The 21,842-nt window shown below is 36.6% G+C and overlaps 1 protein-coding gene across 1 annotated transcript in view; it reads right to left on the bottom strand.

The window, feature by feature from the left end:
* LOC136880846 (fat-like cadherin-related tumor suppressor homolog) overlaps positions 1 to 21,842 on the bottom strand; it is a 372,162-nt gene that overhangs the window by 93,763 nt on the left and 256,557 nt on the right. Inside the window, exons 11-18 of the mRNA XM_068229137.1 lie at positions 20,563 to 20,807; positions 19,078 to 19,264; positions 17,771 to 17,999; positions 14,070 to 14,322; positions 10,466 to 11,142; positions 9,075 to 9,233; positions 7,789 to 7,960; positions 6,250 to 6,474 (exon numbers count right to left, since the gene is read on the bottom strand). Of these exons, the coding sequence (XP_068085238.1) occupies positions 6,250 to 6,474; positions 7,789 to 7,960; positions 9,075 to 9,233; positions 10,466 to 11,142; positions 14,070 to 14,322; positions 17,771 to 17,999; positions 19,078 to 19,264; positions 20,563 to 20,807 (2,147 nt within the window). The remainder of the gene's footprint in view (positions 1 to 6,249; positions 6,475 to 7,788; positions 7,961 to 9,074; positions 9,234 to 10,465; positions 11,143 to 14,069; positions 14,323 to 17,770; positions 18,000 to 19,077; positions 19,265 to 20,562; positions 20,808 to 21,842) is intronic.

Below are 21,842 nucleotides of genomic sequence, written 5' to 3'. Positions count from 1 at the left end.
CTTACAGTTTCTCAAATTTCACATATCCTTCCATTTTCCCATCCCCTTCTCTTTTTAGAAGGAATTAGAATTAATCAAAATTTAATTCTCTTATTATCTTGTAATATTCAACAAAAAATTGTATAATTATAAAAAAAATAAACAACGACAGAGTTTCTCTGAACAAATTCACAGAGAAACCTGAAGAGATGTGATGAAAAGTTCAAATGGAGTGTGTTGAGGTCATGACCACAAGTTTTTATTGAGAACACATACTGAGTGATGGGTATTGTCAAAATATAGTATCTATGGGTTTAGCATTTTTCTACCCCTGAGGCTGGAGTAGGACAGAATTTGACTCATGATGCTTGACTGCCTTAACTTTGAGACGCTATCAATAAGCCTTTTCATGCTTGGCATTGGTGATTTTGGACACTTTTGGAATTATGACTAGACTGCTCTGTCTTCTGGAATGCATTTTCAGTCATTTTGAAATCATTTACTGACTATATGTCATGATCATTTTAAAACCATTTACAGTAGAAACTCGCTTAACCGAACTTCACTTAACCGAAACCCGGCTCAACCGAAATGCTCTTGCAAAATTGTATTTTAATATTTTGTTTTTACCCTCTCGTTCTTAGCTGTGCTGAGAGCTACTAGGCAAACCCTACTTTTATATTATGACTAATGCCAGAAAGCATGTGTAGCATAAAAAAAACCACAGTTTCTTACCCTCTAGTTCATTCCATAAAACATTTTTCTGGAACCAGCAGGAATTATTATTACTGTATTATTATTATTATTATTATTATTATTATTATTATTATTATTATTATTATTATTATTATTTTATGACCACATAGGATCACTTTAGTCAGTCCGTCGTTCAGGTCTCTTTGAAGGGATTGTTCGGGCTTTGCGGTCCTCCCAGTACTTCTTCAGACGCTCCGATCTTCGTGCCCTTTCCTCAGTTGAAATTATGCGTGTTGTTGGTTTGTTTTGTGTGAGGGTAAAGCAGAGGTTTGTATTCTTCAGTTTTGTATTAAATTTTATCTTATTTGTGGTGTCTTCTGTTGTAAGGCCTATTTCCTTCAGACTCTCTTACTTCTCTGATCCATTTACATCCTGTTGTGGTATTTTTTTGAGACGAGATTGTGTTGTGCTAGTTCGTTTCAGAAGCCTCAAACCCTGCATCCTCATGATATGTCCAAAGAATCCCAGTCTCCTCTTTCGCATAGTATCTGTAATGGGTTCTAGCTCTTTGTACATGACTTTGTTAGGTATTAACCGCCACTGTCCATCTTTCTGGTATTTTTTGTTGATGCAGGTTCTTCCAACCCTCCTTTCAATTTTCTGAAGTCTGTCAGTCTTTGATTGTTTATTCAGGTAAAATAGTGTTTATTATTATTATTATTATTATTATTATTATTATTATTATTATTATTATTATTATTATTATTATTATTATGATTATTATTATTATTATTATTATTATTATTCGTCATGAAGATTATGCAGACGACTCCGACCTTGACAATAGCAGTTCTGAGAATTGAGTTACATCAGATGATGGATTTAATGCATTGGGGGTAAGATTGATTTCGAATTTTTATTAAAATACAGTACCACACATTTTAATTACAGCACTGTAATAAAATTACTGTATACAGTATTCAGTTCAGTAGTAACAGAAAATTGTTTCATTATTTCAGACTGCTTTGCGCTTTGTATGGTTGATTAAACGGTGGCGCGACATAGCTGCACGACAGCGTTGCACCAGCAAAATTCAGAAGAAAATCACTGATTTTATACAATGAGTGATATTATGTAAATATTTTATTGTTAATATACAGCATGCACCTTTGCTTAACAGAGTTTATGGATTTTTATTTCGACATTTAACTTCCGAAAATATTTACCATGTGTCATCCGAAAAAACGTGTCAACCAAAGTGGCTCCGCCCCCTTTATTTTGGTTAAACGGGGTTCTACTGTATTATGTCAGAATAATTTTGAAACCATTTATTGACTATATGTCATGATAATTTTGGAACTATTTTCTTATGTTGACCTTCAAAATATGATTCTACCAAGAAACACCGGCTGAGTTTCTGAGCATCTTCATCACTCTGATGCTGAGTCGACCCAAGCAGATGAGCACCAACTCAATGGCTGGATCGACTGAAAAGTGATTGGACAGAAAATGCAAGAATCCATTCTTCTCACCCAAGATAGAAACGCCCGGAAATGAATCATGCCGCATGATGCTACCGTACCCTTTCAGAGGGTTGGACTGAGATGAAGGCTTCCATGGAACAATGATATACCAAAAGAAGGCTTAAGAAATACTACAAAAAGTAATATTACTGAACTATCATGACATAAGGAGCTGTAGCAAGGCCAATGACGAGAACGAGTGAACACAGTTCGAGACAAAGCGATAGTTGATAATAAGAAAGTAGTATGTTCATGACTTTCAGCATAACACTACAAGTAAATAATTAATACAATATCTTATGTCCTTCTAAACCTTGAGCCACTACAAAACATATAAAGAGTTTCCAGAGCCAAGAACCACAAACTCACACTCTAATTTAGTGAGTTAAGTGTTACAATGCACAAAATGCTCAAAGTGTGGTTTGGCTACAGTAATGGGTTACCAGCAGGTTCCCACTGAGATACAAGGATATGCAGGGCAAGGTCTGTGATTCAGAACCATGAAGTAGATATCAAAATATATGAAATTATATCATATTTATCTTTCATAGCAAAACTCGCGAACTTCAGATCTGGAAGATTTCAATCCATTACTAGTAGTATATCTTCATCCACATGATTTTTACTGAATATAACAGAACTTTTCATTGAAATATTTGGAATTCAAAAATCTAAAACAATTTTTTGAAGTTAACCATTTACGGTAAAAAGCTGTTTAAAAACTTGTATTTTTTACTTAAATTTCTTAAGGCATCGAATACCATCCGGATAAGGGGAAGTTATAACATAATCCACATTAAGAAAATGTTAAACTTTTTCATAAATTGAAGTTTTCTACATACATACATAATTATCCTTTTAGAAACAATATAAATGACTCTAGTAAGGATGAAAAATTACTTTTTAAAAATTTAGGAATGTCTTGGAATAGTTCCACAGCTGCTGATCATCAAGCCAGGGAGACTTTCTCCAAAGTATATTTCTAATGAAGTATTCTGCTGTTGGTTCATATATTTTTTTTCCTCATGGTCAGTTTCTTGTGGTTGTTCAAAGTGTATTTCATATTGCATGGTTGGATTGATTATGAAACCAGACTTTTAAACTGTATTTGTATGAAGAAATATTTGAAAGTTGAAACTTATCATCATTAAAAAGCAGAGAGAGCAGTAATGAGATCTACAGGTGACCCTAGAAACTTAAATAAAACTTTATTATCTACTATAACGCAGAACCATTTTCTGTATTGGTCCAGAGATAAGCCAAACTTTTCATCTAAATTTACATCACAAAAAATTGAGATACGACTTTTTTCAATAACCCATCATATCATACACGTCAATAATTGAAATAAGTGCTTGTTTCCAATTTTGAAATACCATAATAAAAGAAGCCACTATTATCAAATAGCAAATAGCACTATTATAGCACTATAGACACTATTATCAAATAGCATAAGACTGCAAGGTTTGATCTCACTGTTTTCGACTCTTGTTAATCTTTGTATTGTATGTCTAGGAAATATTCTGTATAATTAGGTTTGATTTCACTGCTATAAACAATCAAGTACAGAGAAAAACTTCAAAAAGCTTCAGAACTATGACTACACCGTTTGGAACTCATCATCTCGCCCAAGGTGCATAAAAGCGAAAATTCTTGTAGCCCATCACATATTGTCAGCTGTCACCTACTGTCAGCTGAGAAACTATGAGAATTTTCAGGGCTCATCACCCATGTGGCACATCAGATAATGAATCTGCATATAAATGTTGAAATACTCTGTCGTCACTTAGGGCACGTTGCCATGATTCTCGGCGCGTAAGGACACCCGTGTATATACAAAGTATCCATAGCTACAAAGATCATACAATTTACAAAAATACATCGACAATAGAATCTACAACCCCTCTACTCCATGACGTGATTGGAAGTAGTTCAAATATTAGCCAACAGACAGCATAACAAGCTACAAATGATGCCCGTGCATATAAACGGAGATTTCCGGGGCCTGTCAACAACCGCTGGCTGCAGTACTATGGAGATCTCTTTGGGCCGGTCATCAATGTGTTAATCAAGGCCATAGTTGATTCCTTCCCTCTCCTAGTTCTTTCCTGTCCCGTCATCACCATAAGGTCTATGTGTGTCGGTGAGACATAAAGCAAATAAAAAGAATTAAATTAAAAGGTGTTTATATCTACATCATATGAACGACGCAGTTGCATAGAACTATCATCGATGATATGACGGAGAATTCATGGAACCAGAATGCTAAGAATATAACTGAGTTCACGGACAGCTGATAACAGGTTTGTCTGATATATAACAATATGTAATAAAAGATTATCTAAAAGTAGGACCACACAGAGAAATACAGAGTAGTGTTTCAACTATAAATATTATAAAACATGTTAGGAAATCTATATTTGAAGGCTACTCTAAGATCTGAGTTGCTTTTAAAAATCTAATTTAATGCAATCTACAGATGATCATCAAAATAAGTGAAACATCTGAATGAACATTTTCAACATACTGTAGTTTTGGACTACTTTTAGCCACTTTTGCAGCGGTGATTTGTTATGTAATGGACGCAAACCACTCGTGAATTGTTGCCAGAGGAATTCTTTAGTACTGTCGTGCACTACAGCACTCAGGTCATATCAATGATGATAGGAGATGAAATCTGTGCCGGATTCTCTGCCGTAACAATCAAGTCAGGTGATTGGACAGGCCAGGAAAAGTGTTGAAGTTCATCTCCATGTCCGTTATACCATACAGTACAGTGTGAATTGGGGCACTGCTATCTTCAAAGACTGTGTCCTTCTTAGAAAACAATATTTGTATCATAGGATGGACTTGGTCGTCTAAAATGTCCATGTAATCCTTGACCATAATTCATCCCTGAAAGTAAGAATATGACCAACAGAATACCATAAAATTGCAGCCCACACCATCACAGAGCTACCTTCATGTTTAACAGTAGGAAACAGGCAGTCTGACACAACTCTTTTGTGGGAAAGTAGGTTAAGGATGATTCAATGGGCTATGTTTCTCCCTAGCGTTCATTGTAGGTCCATGCTGTATGGTCTCGGCACCATCTGCATCATGCTAGCATATTCTTGGTGATGATCAGAGGTTTGGAAATTTAGCATATGGCCATGGATGTTCAGTTTGTGCAGTTCTCTTCAGACTGTGACTGCAGAAACAGGTTGTTCAAGGTAAATAGCAACAGAGTTCTGACATCACTTACATCGCATTACCTCTATAGTTCTTTGTAACAATCCTCTTGAACGTTCAGTGATCCTGATCGCTGAGGATTGGTTTTCGTCCAATATTACTCTTTGATCATGTTGTCATCACTCTGGACACTATTCCTCTCGATACACCTAACACACCGGCAGTCTTCGATACAGTTGCTTCAATTAGTCGTTCTCCAACAACCTGCCTTCGTTGAAAGTCAGAGGTGTCTCCCATTTTGCCTCAACTGTGTCTGGCCAAGTGCACACATGAATACGTACTTCACCCCTACCAAGATGTGCATTCATGGCAATACAAATGACAGTCTGAGCACATAAATGATCAGATAGAAACTGTGTTCTACAACCTAGGTGATTCCATTATTCTAATAACCATCCGGGTTGGAATTAATTCATAATATTCATGTAACTTATTATATTACAAAATACCAATTTAACTACTAGAGCACAACTATAATACTGCAGGCAGGAAAAAAAAATAAAAAGACTGCTCTCTCCTGGCAAAAACTTCCTTACTGAAAATAATAGCCAAAATATTCTCTTGTAATCGAACTCTGCTCATGCTCTTCTACTATTTGTCTTATGGCTTGCATTAGTTACAACAAGCAAATGACAGACTGGAAAAGGGAGATGTTGGGGAACTTGCAGGTACTCTCTCTCACTGGTCGAGACTCATTGGACCTCTGGAACCCTTTACTCTAGCTGTGACCACATTGTATGCATAGGTTTTAGAAGCTCAAATCTACTATACTTCATGCACAATTCAAGAACAAAGCTTGAAGAAGAGCTTTACTCCTTACCTGTATTGAAGTCGAGCGCGAACTCTTCATAGTCGTTGCCTTTCACTATGCTGTAGATGAGCTTCCTGCCGAGAGGTGACTCGGCACGCACACTCACAGCCAGTGGAGAGTGCACTTCAATGCTTTCCAGTACACTGTCCGTATAGAACTGCTTATCAAATATGGGCATGGATCTGTCAATTACCTTAACGTGGACAGTCACTTCTGTCGAACATGGGGTCATGCCTGCAAGTAAAATGATGCAAACTAAACATAGGTCAAAATTAATATAAGAGATCTTTGTAATTCACAGAGAGACAGCCATTGTGTTTCAAGTACCTTTTAATATCTAAATCATGTAATATTAGAAAGAAAAAAGTCAATATTTATAACTGGATTAGAATCTACCATATACATGGAAATAATCCCTGCACCCTCATTTTAAGAGAGGAAATTCTGAATTTTGTTTGGTGTTGCCCAGCCTTGTTAAATACAGTCGAAACTCCTTTCTGCGGACACCGTCGGTTCCGAGGAAAAATGTCCGTTACGAGAGGTGTCCGCCAAAAGAAGTTTGTAAAAATAATCAAACATTTTAACAGCAAAGAATATCCACCTTAAATATACTTATCTTTATTTTTATTATTCTAAGTCATTTCTGTGTTAGTATTTAGTATTTAATCGGTGATTTTACATCATTTTCAAACATTACAGCTTCGTGAAGTAACCGTGAAGCTTCATCTGTGTAAATTTAGCACATGTTTTCTTAACTGCAATATTCTCGAAAACGGAATAAAGTCTGTTAAATGGTTCCATAGTGTTCTCGCCGTACTCACGGTCCAGCGTGACACACAAATTCTCACTGAAAGTCCCTTGTCACTTTCTATAATCACATTTCTTCTTGCCTCGAGATCTAAACACGATCATCCCTTCATACTCATGTTTAACAGACAACTACAGTATTTCTGTCTTTTCCTTCTCAAGGTGAATAGAATGATGCAAGAAGGGAGGAAAATCCCCAGGTAACTTGTAAGTCAACAGTCTCTGGCAGCATTTCTGGGCAATTAGAATTCTCGGATAATTGTTTTATTATTAGTAATTTATTGTTAAAATCTTTTTTGTTCATTGGTCATACAAACTATACAGGAAACCCACTAAAACTTCTCACACAACAGACCACACAAAAAGCAGAACTGAACACAATGATACACAGAACAATAATCATACCTGTAGTCTTTCTACCACCTCAAAATTGGAGCCAAGAAAATATCTCTCTGCCATACTTAGAAAAGGTGGCAGGTGTGGAGGTTTGCATAATGTGAAGCCTTTGGCTGGCTTAGATTGAGTGAACAGGGGAACAAACCTTTAACTTATGTAATATTAACCTCATGAATGTAAATAATGGAATACACTGATTCTTACTGAACCTAAACCAGAGGGAAACTCTTACAGAGACCAACGTATTGTGGCTATCAAATACACATGGTCCCTTTAGTACCAATGCAGGAAGAAGAAAAGAAAATCAATATTTTTCTCTCTGTACGTCTATATCTCTGTCCTCACCTCCATCATATGCAGCAATTATGAGCTCATACTCCTTGTTGTGCCCTTCCAAACTCTGCTTGAGAGTCACTTCTCCTGTTTTCCTGCATACCTTGAACAGCTCACCATGGCCCTTGATCAGCTCGTAACGAACTTCACCATTGTCACCCTTATCCATATCCACAGCATGGACCTGAAAATTTCAAGAAACATAATATCTTGATTAGAAAGTTTTGCTGTTAGAGTCAAATTAATCATCTAGATTTTCACAGTAGTATTACAATGTACCCCAGTTAAATAAACTTCCTCTGCTCCAAAATATGGTACAGGAATGAGTTTGACATCCAGAATTATTACACATGCACAGATGATCGAGTGAATGCATTCAGAATTTGACGATACCCTACAATATGGACCTGACTGTTGGAAATTACTGTGAAGTGTATACCCAGGGTATTTATGTAGCAGATTATGAATGGAAATCAAGTGGGAACCAGCAGTGGCTCTGGAAACTGTATCAAATATACACAAAAAGTCAGAGGCACAACAGCTGAATGTCATGCTGGCATTCTGTAATTTCCACTCAATAGGGACTTACAGAAGGATGCTATTCAGCTCAAATGAGTAATTTCAAGAACACCCCGTACCACAAACGTTGGACAGTTTAATAACTGGCATGTGCTATTGAGATCAAGCCATATGCAGATTTAGCAACATTGGCTTGAAAATCCCATTTGAATTCGACTGCAAAGTGATCTAATTGGCTAACTTCAGCAGCTGACAAACTGATAACAGTGTGAGATACTGAATTATTTTTTCAAATTACTTATCAGTATCACCAACCCTCTTAACGCTCATATACCTGGTTCGCATTATTTCTGACCACTTTGTATAGTTAAATGAACATGAAGTCACTGCAGTACTAGTGAATATCCCAAAACTGATCTTCCTACTACTATCCATACCTGTATCCACCAAACCCGGTTTTTTGATGATGGTTCCACTGTCTAAGTTCTGATTTGTTTATACCCTTCTCCTACCAATTTACCCCTTAGACAATCTAAGACACCCGGTAGCACTTCTGGAAGCACCCTGTCTTAATGTCTGATGATTTCCCCTTATCTCATCCACAACAGCTTTTTCTTACTTCTCAATGTCCCCCAGTACCATGCTGAAACATGACCATTTGCAGAATCATTCTCTCCTCCATGGAAAAAGTCTGTACTTAAAATTTTAGATATCTCTCTGGATGCATTAATTTTTTTCTTTATCTAGTAAGACACTGCTCCTTTAACATGTACAATTACCTTTGTTATGCTATCTCCCTTCTGTGCATCGACGGAGACCACAGCATAGTACGGCAGGTTGACGAACATCGGACAGTTGTCGTTGATGTCTATCACTGTAACGTTGACTATCACGTGAGCAACCTTTGGCCTGTCTTCTCTACTCTCTGAACTTCGGGCCTGAAACATTCAGTACATATTATGAGCACTGCTAGCTACTAAAGTAAAATTTCAGATTATTATAACTTTTTCAGTTTTCCAAGTAAAAGATACAATTTAACTTCTGGATACACATATATTTTAAAGTGGTGAACTGCAGTGTGTCTGCAACCAATATTCAACATCAGCAAAGAAATATTTGAATTAGAGGAAGTGTTATTACTCTGCTTTCCTTTCAACCCACTTAGATAATTTTCTACATTCAAGGATACAATCCATTAACATCAAGGATCAGGCTAGTATTTATGGTGCTTGGTGTCTTTGGCACAACCCATTTTGGTGCCCCCACCCCACCCTCCTATTGTATTATAAGATAAAAATGGTGTGTGGCCTCCAGATTGGCCTGGTGCAGTTCTTTCGAGTTGATGCTTTAAAAATGACCTGCGCTTCTGTGATGACAGGGCCCTATCTACGATCAATTCTAATACTGAGGATGGCATCCACACCCAGCCTCTGAGCCATCGGAATTAAACCAATGTAGGGTAAAACCCCCGGTCCAGCCATAAATCAAACTCAGGACTCCTTAGACCATTTAGCCATGGAGACAGACTATTATAAGCCTATAGGACAGTAATAAATCTCATTTTTTGAAGATGAAGTGTAGGTGATTAATGATCTACAAAATCAACATTTATGAGGCTTCTAAGTAAAAGATACAATTTAACTTCTGGATACACATGTACTTTAAATTTATGGTATTGTTAATAAATAGTCTATCCAAAAAATTAATTGGAAACAGAATACATTTGGAAAAATGAAGAGGCTGGTACAAAGTAACCCTATTTAACAGTGTTCCAAATTATAATTTTAAAATATTGTTCTCCACCTGGCAAACTAGTGAAAGGGACAATCTATTTAATCTGTAGTTCTGAATTTCACCCGGCAGAGGTAGTCAGATTCTGAAGGGCAGAAAAAAGTCAATTTGATACTCCATGTCGTATGATGTTGGCATGTAAACATTTGATGTGTTTACTCAACAAAATTCATAAAAAATCAGCTACAGATGCCCAAGAGAGATTTGATTTACTCTGCCATCTAGTAGGTCTAGAGTAAAATGGAACGTCAAAATTGATGAGCAGACAGCCATGTGGCGTCAAACTGAAATGTCTGCATACATTAGCTGAGGCCATATGATTATCATTGTTACTACTACTACTACTACTGATATTATTCTAATTTAAAAATTTACTTACCTCAACAATCAGCTCATATTTGTCCTGCAGTTCTCGGTCAAACCTTTTCCCAGTTGTTCGAATCACCCCTGATGTTGGTCCAATTTCAAACATGTCAGTGGGATTCAAGATGCTGAATGTGAGATGTTCATTCAAGGCACTTCCAAGGACATTCACAACGACCACCGGTGACACTTTCGTGGTGTTCTCGAGAATGGTGCCGACATATACATCCTTTTGGAACACAAGACCAGAATTCTCTGACCTCTCCACTTTGATGTTCACCACACAAATGCTGGAATTTTTACCGTCAGAGACTCGGAGATGGAGTCTGTAAGATGGTCTTATGTGTCTAGTATCAGCCACGGTTATCACCCCTGTTTTTGGATCTATAGCAAATGTGTTCCCCTTATTTCCATCAATGATGTCGTACACCAAAGTTGTGCTCTCGGGTAAATCAGGATCTGTTGCGTTCACTTGAAGGATGGCAACATTCTGGTAGGTCGGCAATAAGATCGTAGTGTTGTATTCGGACTGGAGGAAGCGTGGGGCACAGTCATTGACATCCAGAACAATGATTTCTACCTTGGCTGTAGTCTCCGAGGATAATCTAGGCTTACCCAAGTCAGACACCTTCACGTGGAAATGAAATTGTGGGTACTTCTCATGGTCAAGGGCCATCACAGTTCGAATTGCTCCTGCAAATAGAATGTTGAAGTTAAAATTGAAGAATGCAACATCAGAATTAAGAGCAGTAATTACACATAACAATATTATTATAAAATTACAAAATTTTATGCTTGTAATGACATTCCACTATATTATGTCTTGGCAGATGTTGGTATGTATGATGGCAATGTTTTATAAAATTAACTTTTCACTGTTGTCAGATACAAAATATGCAGCTTGTAATATCATAAGATTCTGAAACGACAAAACAAATTTGCAAACTTAATTACTGCTGCTGTCTCATAATGTTATAAATATATATATTTTTTCGTTTACGGCCATTAGAGACCACGTTAGGTAACAGTTACATGTTTCTGGAAGCCTTCTTCACAGCCCAAAACTTTAGCATCCTTTCTCTGGCAGCCTGTCTTCTTTCTTCCATCCATAATGTTATAAATATGATAGTTAAATGGAAATTAATTTCCTATTACATGTTACATTTTACAAGTATATTCAGAAGGTAAGTTCCAAATAACTATTGAAAATAATGGAATAATATTTAAAATGTAATCGCCCAAGTGTGATCATATTTTGAGAATATAATACTAGTTTTTCGAACATTACTTCATAGCATGTTTGCTCATTTTAAAACTACCATATTTAAGAGAAAAAATATGCACTTTAGACAAGATCTGTCCAAGAATTCTGTACATGTCAGAGGTTTTGCACAATGTGCTATCATCTACTGTTAGAGTGTGCACACTTTCATACATTCTTGCCTGCTCACCTTCTCCTCTCCAGATATTGAGTTTAAATCTGAATCATTACCCCACTTCCTCTCACTATGGTGTGGTGCTGTACTTGAATGCAGTTACAGCTGCATCGCTATCTGTGTAACTTCAGAAAAGGTAACTGTTTGCATTATAATCACCATCTTGAATGAATTAAAAGTTATGCTGATAATGCAGCCTAGAGACGTAAGTTTACTGTTCCCTTCACTGGACAAGAATAATGAGACAAATGTACAATTAATTTATCCAAATTTGTCCAAAACTTTGCTTCAGAAAATGTGTAGCTTTTCGAACACTGACTGGGAAGATTAGTGAACATTTCCACTGAATTGTATAAGAAGTAAGTTAAATTTAAAACGGTCTATCTTTCCATTATTTTTCCCATCAAATTTCAGTCAGGCACAAATGATTAAGTCATGGATAAGTGGAAGCATTTTAAGAAATTTTAATCTACAGTGTTAGTTTGAAACCATGTCGTCTTAAGTTTCATAACTGAAATGAATCTTATACACACACATTATAACTAATGTAAGTCTAGGAAAAGATGGAGAGAAGCAAATTACTGTATAGGAATGCGTTGGATGTGTACTCTAACCATGCATTCCTACATGCTAAGTCTCTGCTTTCCACCTGTTCCTAGACTTATACAATATACAGTAAAATCCCATTAAGACGCTCTGCAGAGGACAAGGAAAAAGAACGTGTTAGGCGAGAAAATGTGCTACCGAATACACAAATGAAAACTATCCAACAGGATATGGAAACACTAGATACGATTTTTTATGACACGATGGCATTTTATGTTATGTATCCGCAGGTACAGTGAAAATTATATCTACCATTTCTAAAGATAAGAGGAGAATATTAAAAGGTGGGGAAAACACGAGAGAACAAATATGAAAAACCTTTTCTGCTGGGGACTATAAAATAACAGTACACTGAAAGGTGTGAAAAACACCAGACGACAAAAATATAAAAACATCTGCACAGAGGGCCATGAAAATATCAAGTGTTATTGCGGATCACACTCTTTATAAAACAAATGGTAGTAGAAGCTTTTTATTTTGGACCAGTGGGTTATTAAACATTATTTTCCGGTCACACTCTTGGACAATGAACTTGGGGTTATACTCTACCATGTGCGACTGCGATTTTGGTTGCCATTTTGAAACTTCGATTCGACCAACTCGAATGATCGACCAGATTGAGTCGAAACTCGAAGGTACGAGTTTCAACATTCTTGCTACCTCTTCACGCTTAAAGATGCGGGTGCCAGTCCACTTTCAGATAGATTTTAATTTTGTGTTCATTGGTAAGGAATTTTATGACTTTTTCCGAATTTGTAACAAGGCTGTCACAAGATAAATATACACCATGATAGTCATCTGCAGACGATTATGTTCCTAATCCAGATGTATGCTATCAGACGACAAATATATGCTTCCCTTCACCCGTACCACTCAACACAAAATCAATTTCTAATTTCTGAATGGAATGTGGAATACAAGCACAAACAGGCTCACTGTGTTATTCAGCAATCTCACTGCTAACTGGCAAGCAAAATGAACACTCCTGAGATTAACGGCTTGCTTCCCGAAGGTGCAACTTATCCTGTGAAGTTCAGGAATTCAAGGCCTTTTTCCGTTATCATGCAATTGTAGCGAGGGCTCTTTCTTACTCGAGTTGGAAATCACATTCCTTTCACAAGGGATGACAAATAACATTTTCAGAGCAATGAAAAATGTGATCGTACTAAGCGGTAATAACGAAAAAATTTGTGACGCGATAATAGAGGTGTTTTTATAGAGATTTAATATGATAAGAATCGGGACTTCAAATTTAGAACCTCGTCGCCATAAGACCTATCTGTGTCGGCGCGACGTAAAGCCCCTAGCAAAAAAGAAATTAAAAAAAATAAAAATAAAAATTAGAACGTGCTAAGTGGGAGGAACGCACTAACGGCCTTTCACTGTATTTCACTCCTGCTAGCTTTCTTACATGAGCAGACATGTAACTTAATTTACATCATCATCATCAGCAGCCAAAACTCATATCTGAGAATATGTTTCTCACCTGTTGTTACTTCCCTCATGCATTCGCTCTGTGCCGACATGAATACATTAAAATAAGTTGATTTAGACATAACTTTTCAAACAATGTCTCACCTGTGCTAGAATCGATATGGAAGTATTTTCTGGGCAAGTTCTCCACAATATCGTAATTAAGAAGTGCATTCAGCTCAGAGTCTTCATCTACAGCTTTGATGACAAGAGGAGAGCTATTGTTAGTGAGCACCAGGGAGTTAATGGGTGCCGACTCGCTCACACTGCCGGAGTACAAGGCCTGCATGAATCTGGGGGCATTATCATTGCGATCCAGAACATGGACAATGACGTAGCATTCTGCCTTTGCACCAGCCTGAAAATAAAATAAAATATGAGGTATACATAGGTTCAAGGAAAACCAAAATCTACTTTACACTACATGCATCATCATTTTTCTGTTACAATATACCAAGATCATAAATTAATACTTGTTGAGGAGTGTAAAGTAGTTCTGAAATAATGGTCTATAATATACTACAGCATAAGAGTCCATGTTCACAATTCTATTGGCACGGCAATCAGCTCAGGAAGGCTCAACACTGGTCATTTTTGAGCAATGGAAAGGAACAAATAACAGGATAAATACGACAGGGAAGAAGGAGCAACAGACAGAGGAGATGAAGGAAAAACATAAAAACAAAATGACAAGAGCAATCTCCAAATATTCAAACACTGTTGTTTTCAAATAGTCAGACTCTCCCCACCATTAGTCCCAGTTCTTCTTCTTCTTCTACATCCATAACTTTTCAGCCCCAGCCAAGTAGATTTCGGCTTCCCAGATTCAACACTTGTAGAGGGGTCGCCTTGGTAGATCTTTAGTCTTGATGTGGGAAGTGTGAGGTAAGAAGAAAGCACAGGGAAACAAAAGAAACAAAAACAAAAAATTCCTTTCCTCCTCTATTGTTAGTGTTTCTAAGTCTTTCACCACCTGTATTCACCTTAACCTTTTTGTTTTTAATTTTTCCTGTGTTTATCAGCCTTCCTTCTCATCCTGCTGCACATCATTTTTATATGCTTTTTCTTATTCCTAAGTATGCTCACTGATTATGGAAGTTGTTGTAACCAAGGTTGAAGTTTACAAAACACAACTTTTATTGCTTCACTTTATGATATTTACACAAATAACTGAAATTTATTTTGAAGCAAAAAGTAATATTGAATCTTGAGAAAAGTTTGTCTTTATACAATATGTACAGGATTACAGTCTTTATATACACTTCTATCTTGAAAAGATAGTCTTTGTGAATTGACACGTTGATAGTCGAAAACTATCTGGCACACTAACATGAATGTCTTTGAGAGTCTTTGTTTGTTGAAGTGCCTGAACTCCTAAAAAGCAAGTTCAATTGATTGAAGAAATTCCACCTAGCGAAACTAAGGGAGCTTGCATAACTTAGGGAATGAAAATGGCTTGTAAAAGAATTACGGAACATAGGCAGCGGAAACAGGTAAGGGAGCGGTGACCAGAGGTGAAACCTCGTACTGCCAGAAATTCAGTCCACCTGGTCGAAGCACATTTTCAAGAGGAGTAGCCTCCGTGCTCGACGTAGGGTGTATTCTGGAGCTGGACACCGGGGCAAGTGGGCAAGTGAGCAGGCAGGGAGCTCCTATTTATAGTACACTCGATGGTCAGGCACGCGCACTGAGGGCTGCGCGTCGAAGCTAGCAGAATGATACACAGGCGCGCGTGCAGCTGGCTGGTGGAGCGAGAAAGGAGCGCCGGACATACAACAGAAGTACTATTAGTAATTTCTATGGCACACTCCAAAAATTCATTTTAAATTTTTTTATGGTGCTTCCCCTTGATAAGAACTGTGATTCTGTAGTGAAGTTATCTTTGTGAAGTAAATTCATTAACTGTACGATTTTTCAAAGTTTTACTATAAAGTTATCTTCATGTCTCTATTGCATATGTGATTGAGGGAGTCTGTTCCACAATGTTCCTCTGTATACTTTGTTCACTGGTTTAACAAACAATTCTCTTTATTTAAAACAGCACAAAATCACAACATAACAGAGTTTTGCAATAACAGCCATCTTTCAACACTCAACAAATACAGGAGAATGTTAGTTTTGCTGTATTATTATTTGAGCTGTCGATTTAATCGATTAATCAAACCGATTAACAATTAATCTAAAATCCAATTAACCGATCAATGTGCTTTAGTCGATTAATTGTAGTGCAGTGAAGGAAAAATAACTGTTTTCTGTGGCACAAAAGCTGTGTATTGTATTGTTATTGGCCATTTGATGTGCTAGCCTCAGCTATTGTATGATGGACTGGTCATTAGAGTAAGCTTGATGTTCGTATCTTCCTCTCATATTATTGTAGTAGGCTACATTTGCGGACCTTTACAAATCACAGTCAGGTAGGATAATGGAATGATGTGGGAAAGGTACTTGAAACAACTGTCGTTACAAAATGTTCAGGAATTTACAGGTAATGTGGGAATGGGCAGATACCAATACACAGTAGAAAATGTGACAACTTAAACCTCAGTTCATGTGCAGTTGTTACACAGCAGACAGTTATATTCGCATTCAGTGTTTGTGAGCTTCAGTTACAAATACAGCTTATGAACCGATGCAAGGAAAACTTGGTGAATTTTCTGGATCAATACCTCTACCAGTTTATCTTCTCAGTCAATGCTTGAGCACCTAATAGTGAAGCCTGTGTTCTCTAACATAGAAACTGCCGGGCTGAGTGGCTCAGACGGTTAAGGCGCTGGCCTTCTGGCCCCAACTTGGCAGGTTCGATCCTGGCTCAGTCCGGTGGTATTTGAAGGTGCTCAAATACGTCAGCCTCGTGTCGGTAGATTTACTGGCACGTAAAAGAACTCCTGCGGGACTAAATTCCGACACCTCAGCGTCTCCGAAAACCGTAAAAGAGTAGTTAGTGGGACGTAAAACAAATAACATTATTTATTATTAACATAGAAACTGAAAATACGATAAACTAGTAAAGTGGATTGTGCAGGATAGCAGGCTGCAATGTCTCTGATTGTGGTATTGAAGAGGTTTTGCAGGAAGCTCTCATTTCTCACTTACTACTTTCTCTCTAGAGACATGGTAACAAACAAAACAAAAAAGGACACATTGTGTGATGTAGAAAGGTCAAATTATGAGATGAACTGAAACAAGCAGAATTTGCTAATCTCGCACGGTTTATAGCTCACTGGATTGATTCAAAGGTGTAGTATTGTCATTCAACATTACAAGTTAGACATCATAGAGAAAACCACAATGCCGCTAATTGGACAGAAGAGTTTGAAGATGTAGTTCGTGAATGGGGGTTGGAAGACAAAGTTGTCACTGTTTTCATTGACAATGCAAGAAATATCGTTCTAGGAGTTGAAAGAACAAAGTATGACAATTTTTGGTGTGCAGCCGACACTCTACAATTAATATTAAATAAAGTTTTCAAGGATACTGTGTGAACTTGATTACAATTTGGCTAACTGACCAATTAATCGATTCAAGGCATTCGGTTAACTGATCAAAATTTTAATCGCTCAATAGCTCTAATTATTTTACTTGATACACATGGGGATCTACATTCAGTCAGGATATATCAAAAGCTCATTTTCACCCAAAAGTAGAGGATGCTGTTTTGCAGTTTTCCATGAAAAATGTCATACGTTAAATAAGATTTATAATATACAGTGCATAGTATCCTTAGAGTTAGCTTTGTTTACTTAACCTTCACGGGCATTCACCTCATGACACAGTATGATATATCAAGACAGTACACATTTACTCACCATATTTGTAGCTTCGACTGTCAGGTTGTAAACCTTATTCAGCTCATAATCCAACTGACGTTTTGTAATGATGACACCAGTGCTTGGGTTGATGAAGAACATATCATCTTTGTTGCCACTGACAATTTCAAAGAACAAAGATGATGTACTTCGAGCCTCCAAGTGTTTCACATACGTTCCAATAGGTTGGTTCTCATAGATCTCTGCTGCGTGTTCTTTCTTAACAAATCTGGAATGAGTTTGATTGTACACAAAACTATCACCAATGAATTATTGAACATTGTTTTGAATTACATAGTGAAAACATGGTGATAATTGTGGTGTTGACTAGGGGAGAATGAGTAGTGAAAAGAAAGAGACACAACCTTGAAATAGTGTTGGGAAGTGAACTGATGTAGGATACAGGGCTGGACAAGGGGATGAGTAAAAGGATTCAACAGGGAACATCAATGGCCAGGAAACAATAATAATAAGAAGAAGAAACAAGTTAGGTGGCTTGGACATGTTAGGAGGATGCCAAAACAGATGGTGGAGACCAGATGGAAGGAGGAAGGACCAGAGGAACACCCTGACTAAAGTGCTTGAAATGGATTAAGAATAATACAATTAGAAGAAATCAGGATTGGTACACAGTTAAGGAGGAAGATGTCAGAAACATCCCAAGCTGGCAGGAGCTGGATGATTATGATGAATATAAATATACAAATTAATCATATTATACACTGATGAACACAAAATAATAACATTTTTATAAAAAGATATAATAGGTCTTAAGTGGTGCAGACGAGAGAAGGTGGGGTGTAAAAGCAGTACAGATTTGATTTATGCAGAAGAATGAATAATGGATAATGAATTGGAAATCCATGCTCATCAGTAAGGATTCCAATAACAATAACCTTGGACACTTTTTGTTTCCTGAGCTAACAGAAGAAAACATTCTTAAAAAATGAAAATACAATTGTCTGAAAGATGTTGTAGGCCTGTTCATTTCAAACCCTCTACAATTAATACTGCATCTGTTTTAAAAAAATTCAAACTTATGTCCCGAAATACAGCTACTTTTGATTTATACTCTTTAGACCTGGCAGCAAAGATATAAACTTAATAATTAATAATATTTTATTATAAAGTGAATGTATACATTGTGAAATTTTGGATGTAATCTTTGAGATCATTAACATATCTTATACATATATCTTATTTATCTTCAGTTTAATATTAATAAAGCTTAAATATTTATAGGGAGGACTACTTTTTTTTTTATAAAATATTATATGATGGAGTTATTTCAAAGAAAACTTGATTACCTTGGAGGTGCATTGTCAGCCATTGTAACCATAATGTGGACCGGAACAGTCGCTGCCAGGGAAGGTGTGCCACCATCAGTAGCCTTTACAATCAACATGTACTCCGACATTACGCCTAGATCAAGTTCTCTCGCAATCTGAATGGTTCCCAGTGCTGGATCGATGCTGAAGACATTGCCAATGTTTCCTAAATTAAAGAGTTAAACCAAAATTAAATAATTAAGAACATGAATGTGATAATTTCTTTAACAAAAAACTAGTATTTTACTGATTTATTTGTTGCTACTGTGTGATAAATTAAAAGTGAATTATCCCAGTTTGGGTTAAAACCCCATTCCTGATCACAGGTAAATTTATATTCATGGCAAACAAAAAGGATATCTTCTAATATTTCTTCTAAATTTGCCGACCGCTTTCTAATTGCCTCCATTCTTTTCCAACATAATTCCATTATTTTGTGAAGTAGGCAATGATTTCAGATAGTCAAATTATATTGTATGAATTGCGATATCAGCACATTCAGACATTGCTGACATGTGGTTAGCTTGTGTGGTAACTCTGACCTACTGGTGGAAGCATGTTTTGAAGTTTTTATAAGTTTATTGGCATAAACATGGAACCTTCTCACTTGAAAAATCCCATATAAATCAGCTGGGATTTGAACCACAACTGTCTCAGTGAAAAGTTAGTGATCTATGCCACTTGGACATCATAACATTCCCTCGTAAAGAGAATTTTTTTTACCATGCTAGGGAATTTTGTGATAGGAATCTCACATACTCAAGCACTCTTAAATGCTAACATTCACCGAGATTTGATTATATACCCTTGAACATGGAAGGAGAGATCCTAATCAACTATGTTATGTAGCTAGTTCTTGTTGAATATTTTAGCCATATGTTGAAACCCATTGTGACAATACATTTCAGTTGTAATTCCATGGGGTCCTTTCCAAGACATTTTTTGTTGGCAAAATACTATTACTTCACTACATGCTAAAATTAAACCATACAAATAACATACTGTAATTATTAACTATTCTAATACAACAAATTCTTGTTTAATTTATAACTATAAGGGGCAGTCAAATAAAATTGGTCACTGGCCAAAACATATATCTGAACATTTTGTACCTCAAAAGAAATCAGATGTTGCATCGAAAGAGATAGGTCTTATAGAGATGATGGGATAGGAAAGAGCAAGAAGTGGGAAGGAAGTGACCGTGGCCTGAATTAAGGTACAACGCTGGCATCTTCCTGTTGTGAAATTGGGTAACCACTGAAACCCACCTTCAGGGCAACCAAAAGCAAGGTTCTAACCCAGTATGTTCCAAATGCAAGTTCACAGCTACATGATAAAAAAAAAAAAAAAAAAAGCTTGTTTTATCAAAGACACCACATTTCAGTAACGTTTCTAAAAATTGGAAAACATACTACAGTAGAGTATAGATATAGATGTGAAACTTGTAGTGTGATTGGGATGTACCTGATGTTATCGAATAGGTGATCTTGGCATTATCTCCTCTGTCTCTGTCGATGGCAAACACCTGGACCACAGCAGAACCGACACTGGCTGTCTCGTAAACTTTACCCTGGATTATCTGACTAGTGAACTCAGGAGCGTGGTCATTATGGTCGTGGACAGTAACTATGACACGGGCATAGTTACGTTTAGATGGGGTTCCTTGGTCCTTCACCATCACAGTCAGAATGTGCTCTTCAATTGTCTCCCTAGAAATATTACAAACAATTCAGTGAGGAATGAACAGAGAGATCATATAAATTTCTAGAGGAAAAGTAAAAAAAAACACTGCTATGACTGATTATCAAATGTGGCAGAATATAGGTAATAATTTCAAGCTCTGTACATTGTTTAAGTCCCATCATGATTTATTAGCAGTTGGGTCATTATATCACACATACGATCAACAAGAATAATGTATATATTTTTTATTCCAATTCAGTTGTTTACAAAACTCAAGGGTCAAAACTGCAATTCAAGCTACATTGGCCAAACTGGTAGAAATTTCAATATCCATTATAAAGAACATGTTAATGCTAAAAACCACAATCGATTTTCAGCTACGGATATACATGTCAGATTTCCATCGTGAATTCACATCCGTTGACTAGGATCTATTAATTCTCCATAGAAAAAATAAGGGCAAATTAGTGAACATTTATGAAAACATCTGATTCCATTTAGATCAAAAAACTAACCCCATTTTCAATTACTGAAATGAAATTACTGAACAACCTGAAAAAGGCCCAATAAGGCCAAAACATGCAACTTTAACTGTGTTTTAAATTAACATCTGCATACTGACCAAGGTGGACTACTAAAATGACATATTTTCTTTACTCTAAAGTCAATACGGAACAATTATGAGATTCTTAAATTGCAATTACCTAACCAATTTGAAATATCGACTGTATCACTTTGTAATTTGTCAGAAACAGTTACGTCATCTTTCTGTGCGTAGAGAACTGTGGAGTGAGATATTATCACATCAAAAAGTTTGTTCTTAGACTTACTTGAAGGATTTAATTAGTTATAGGAATTGTAATTACATTCATTCTTTAATTTTTCTTGTTAATATTTTGGAAATGCTAAAGTGCCAAAATTTTGCCCTACAGGATTTCTTTATGTCCCAATAAATCTATCAGCACAAGGTTGGTGTATTTCAGGACTTTTAAATACCATCGGACTGAGCTGGGATTAGACCGCCATGTCCCACAAGCTTCTTTATAAATTAGAACGTTTCA

Source organism: Anabrus simplex, chromosome 9 (genome assembly GCF_040414725.1).
Source record: "Anabrus simplex isolate iqAnaSimp1 chromosome 9, ASM4041472v1, whole genome shotgun sequence".
NCBI lineage: Eukaryota > Metazoa > Arthropoda > Insecta > Orthoptera > Tettigoniidae > Anabrus > Anabrus simplex.
The sequence above is the reverse complement of the archived record's forward strand: the minus strand, read 5'-3'. Positions and strand labels throughout refer to the sequence as shown.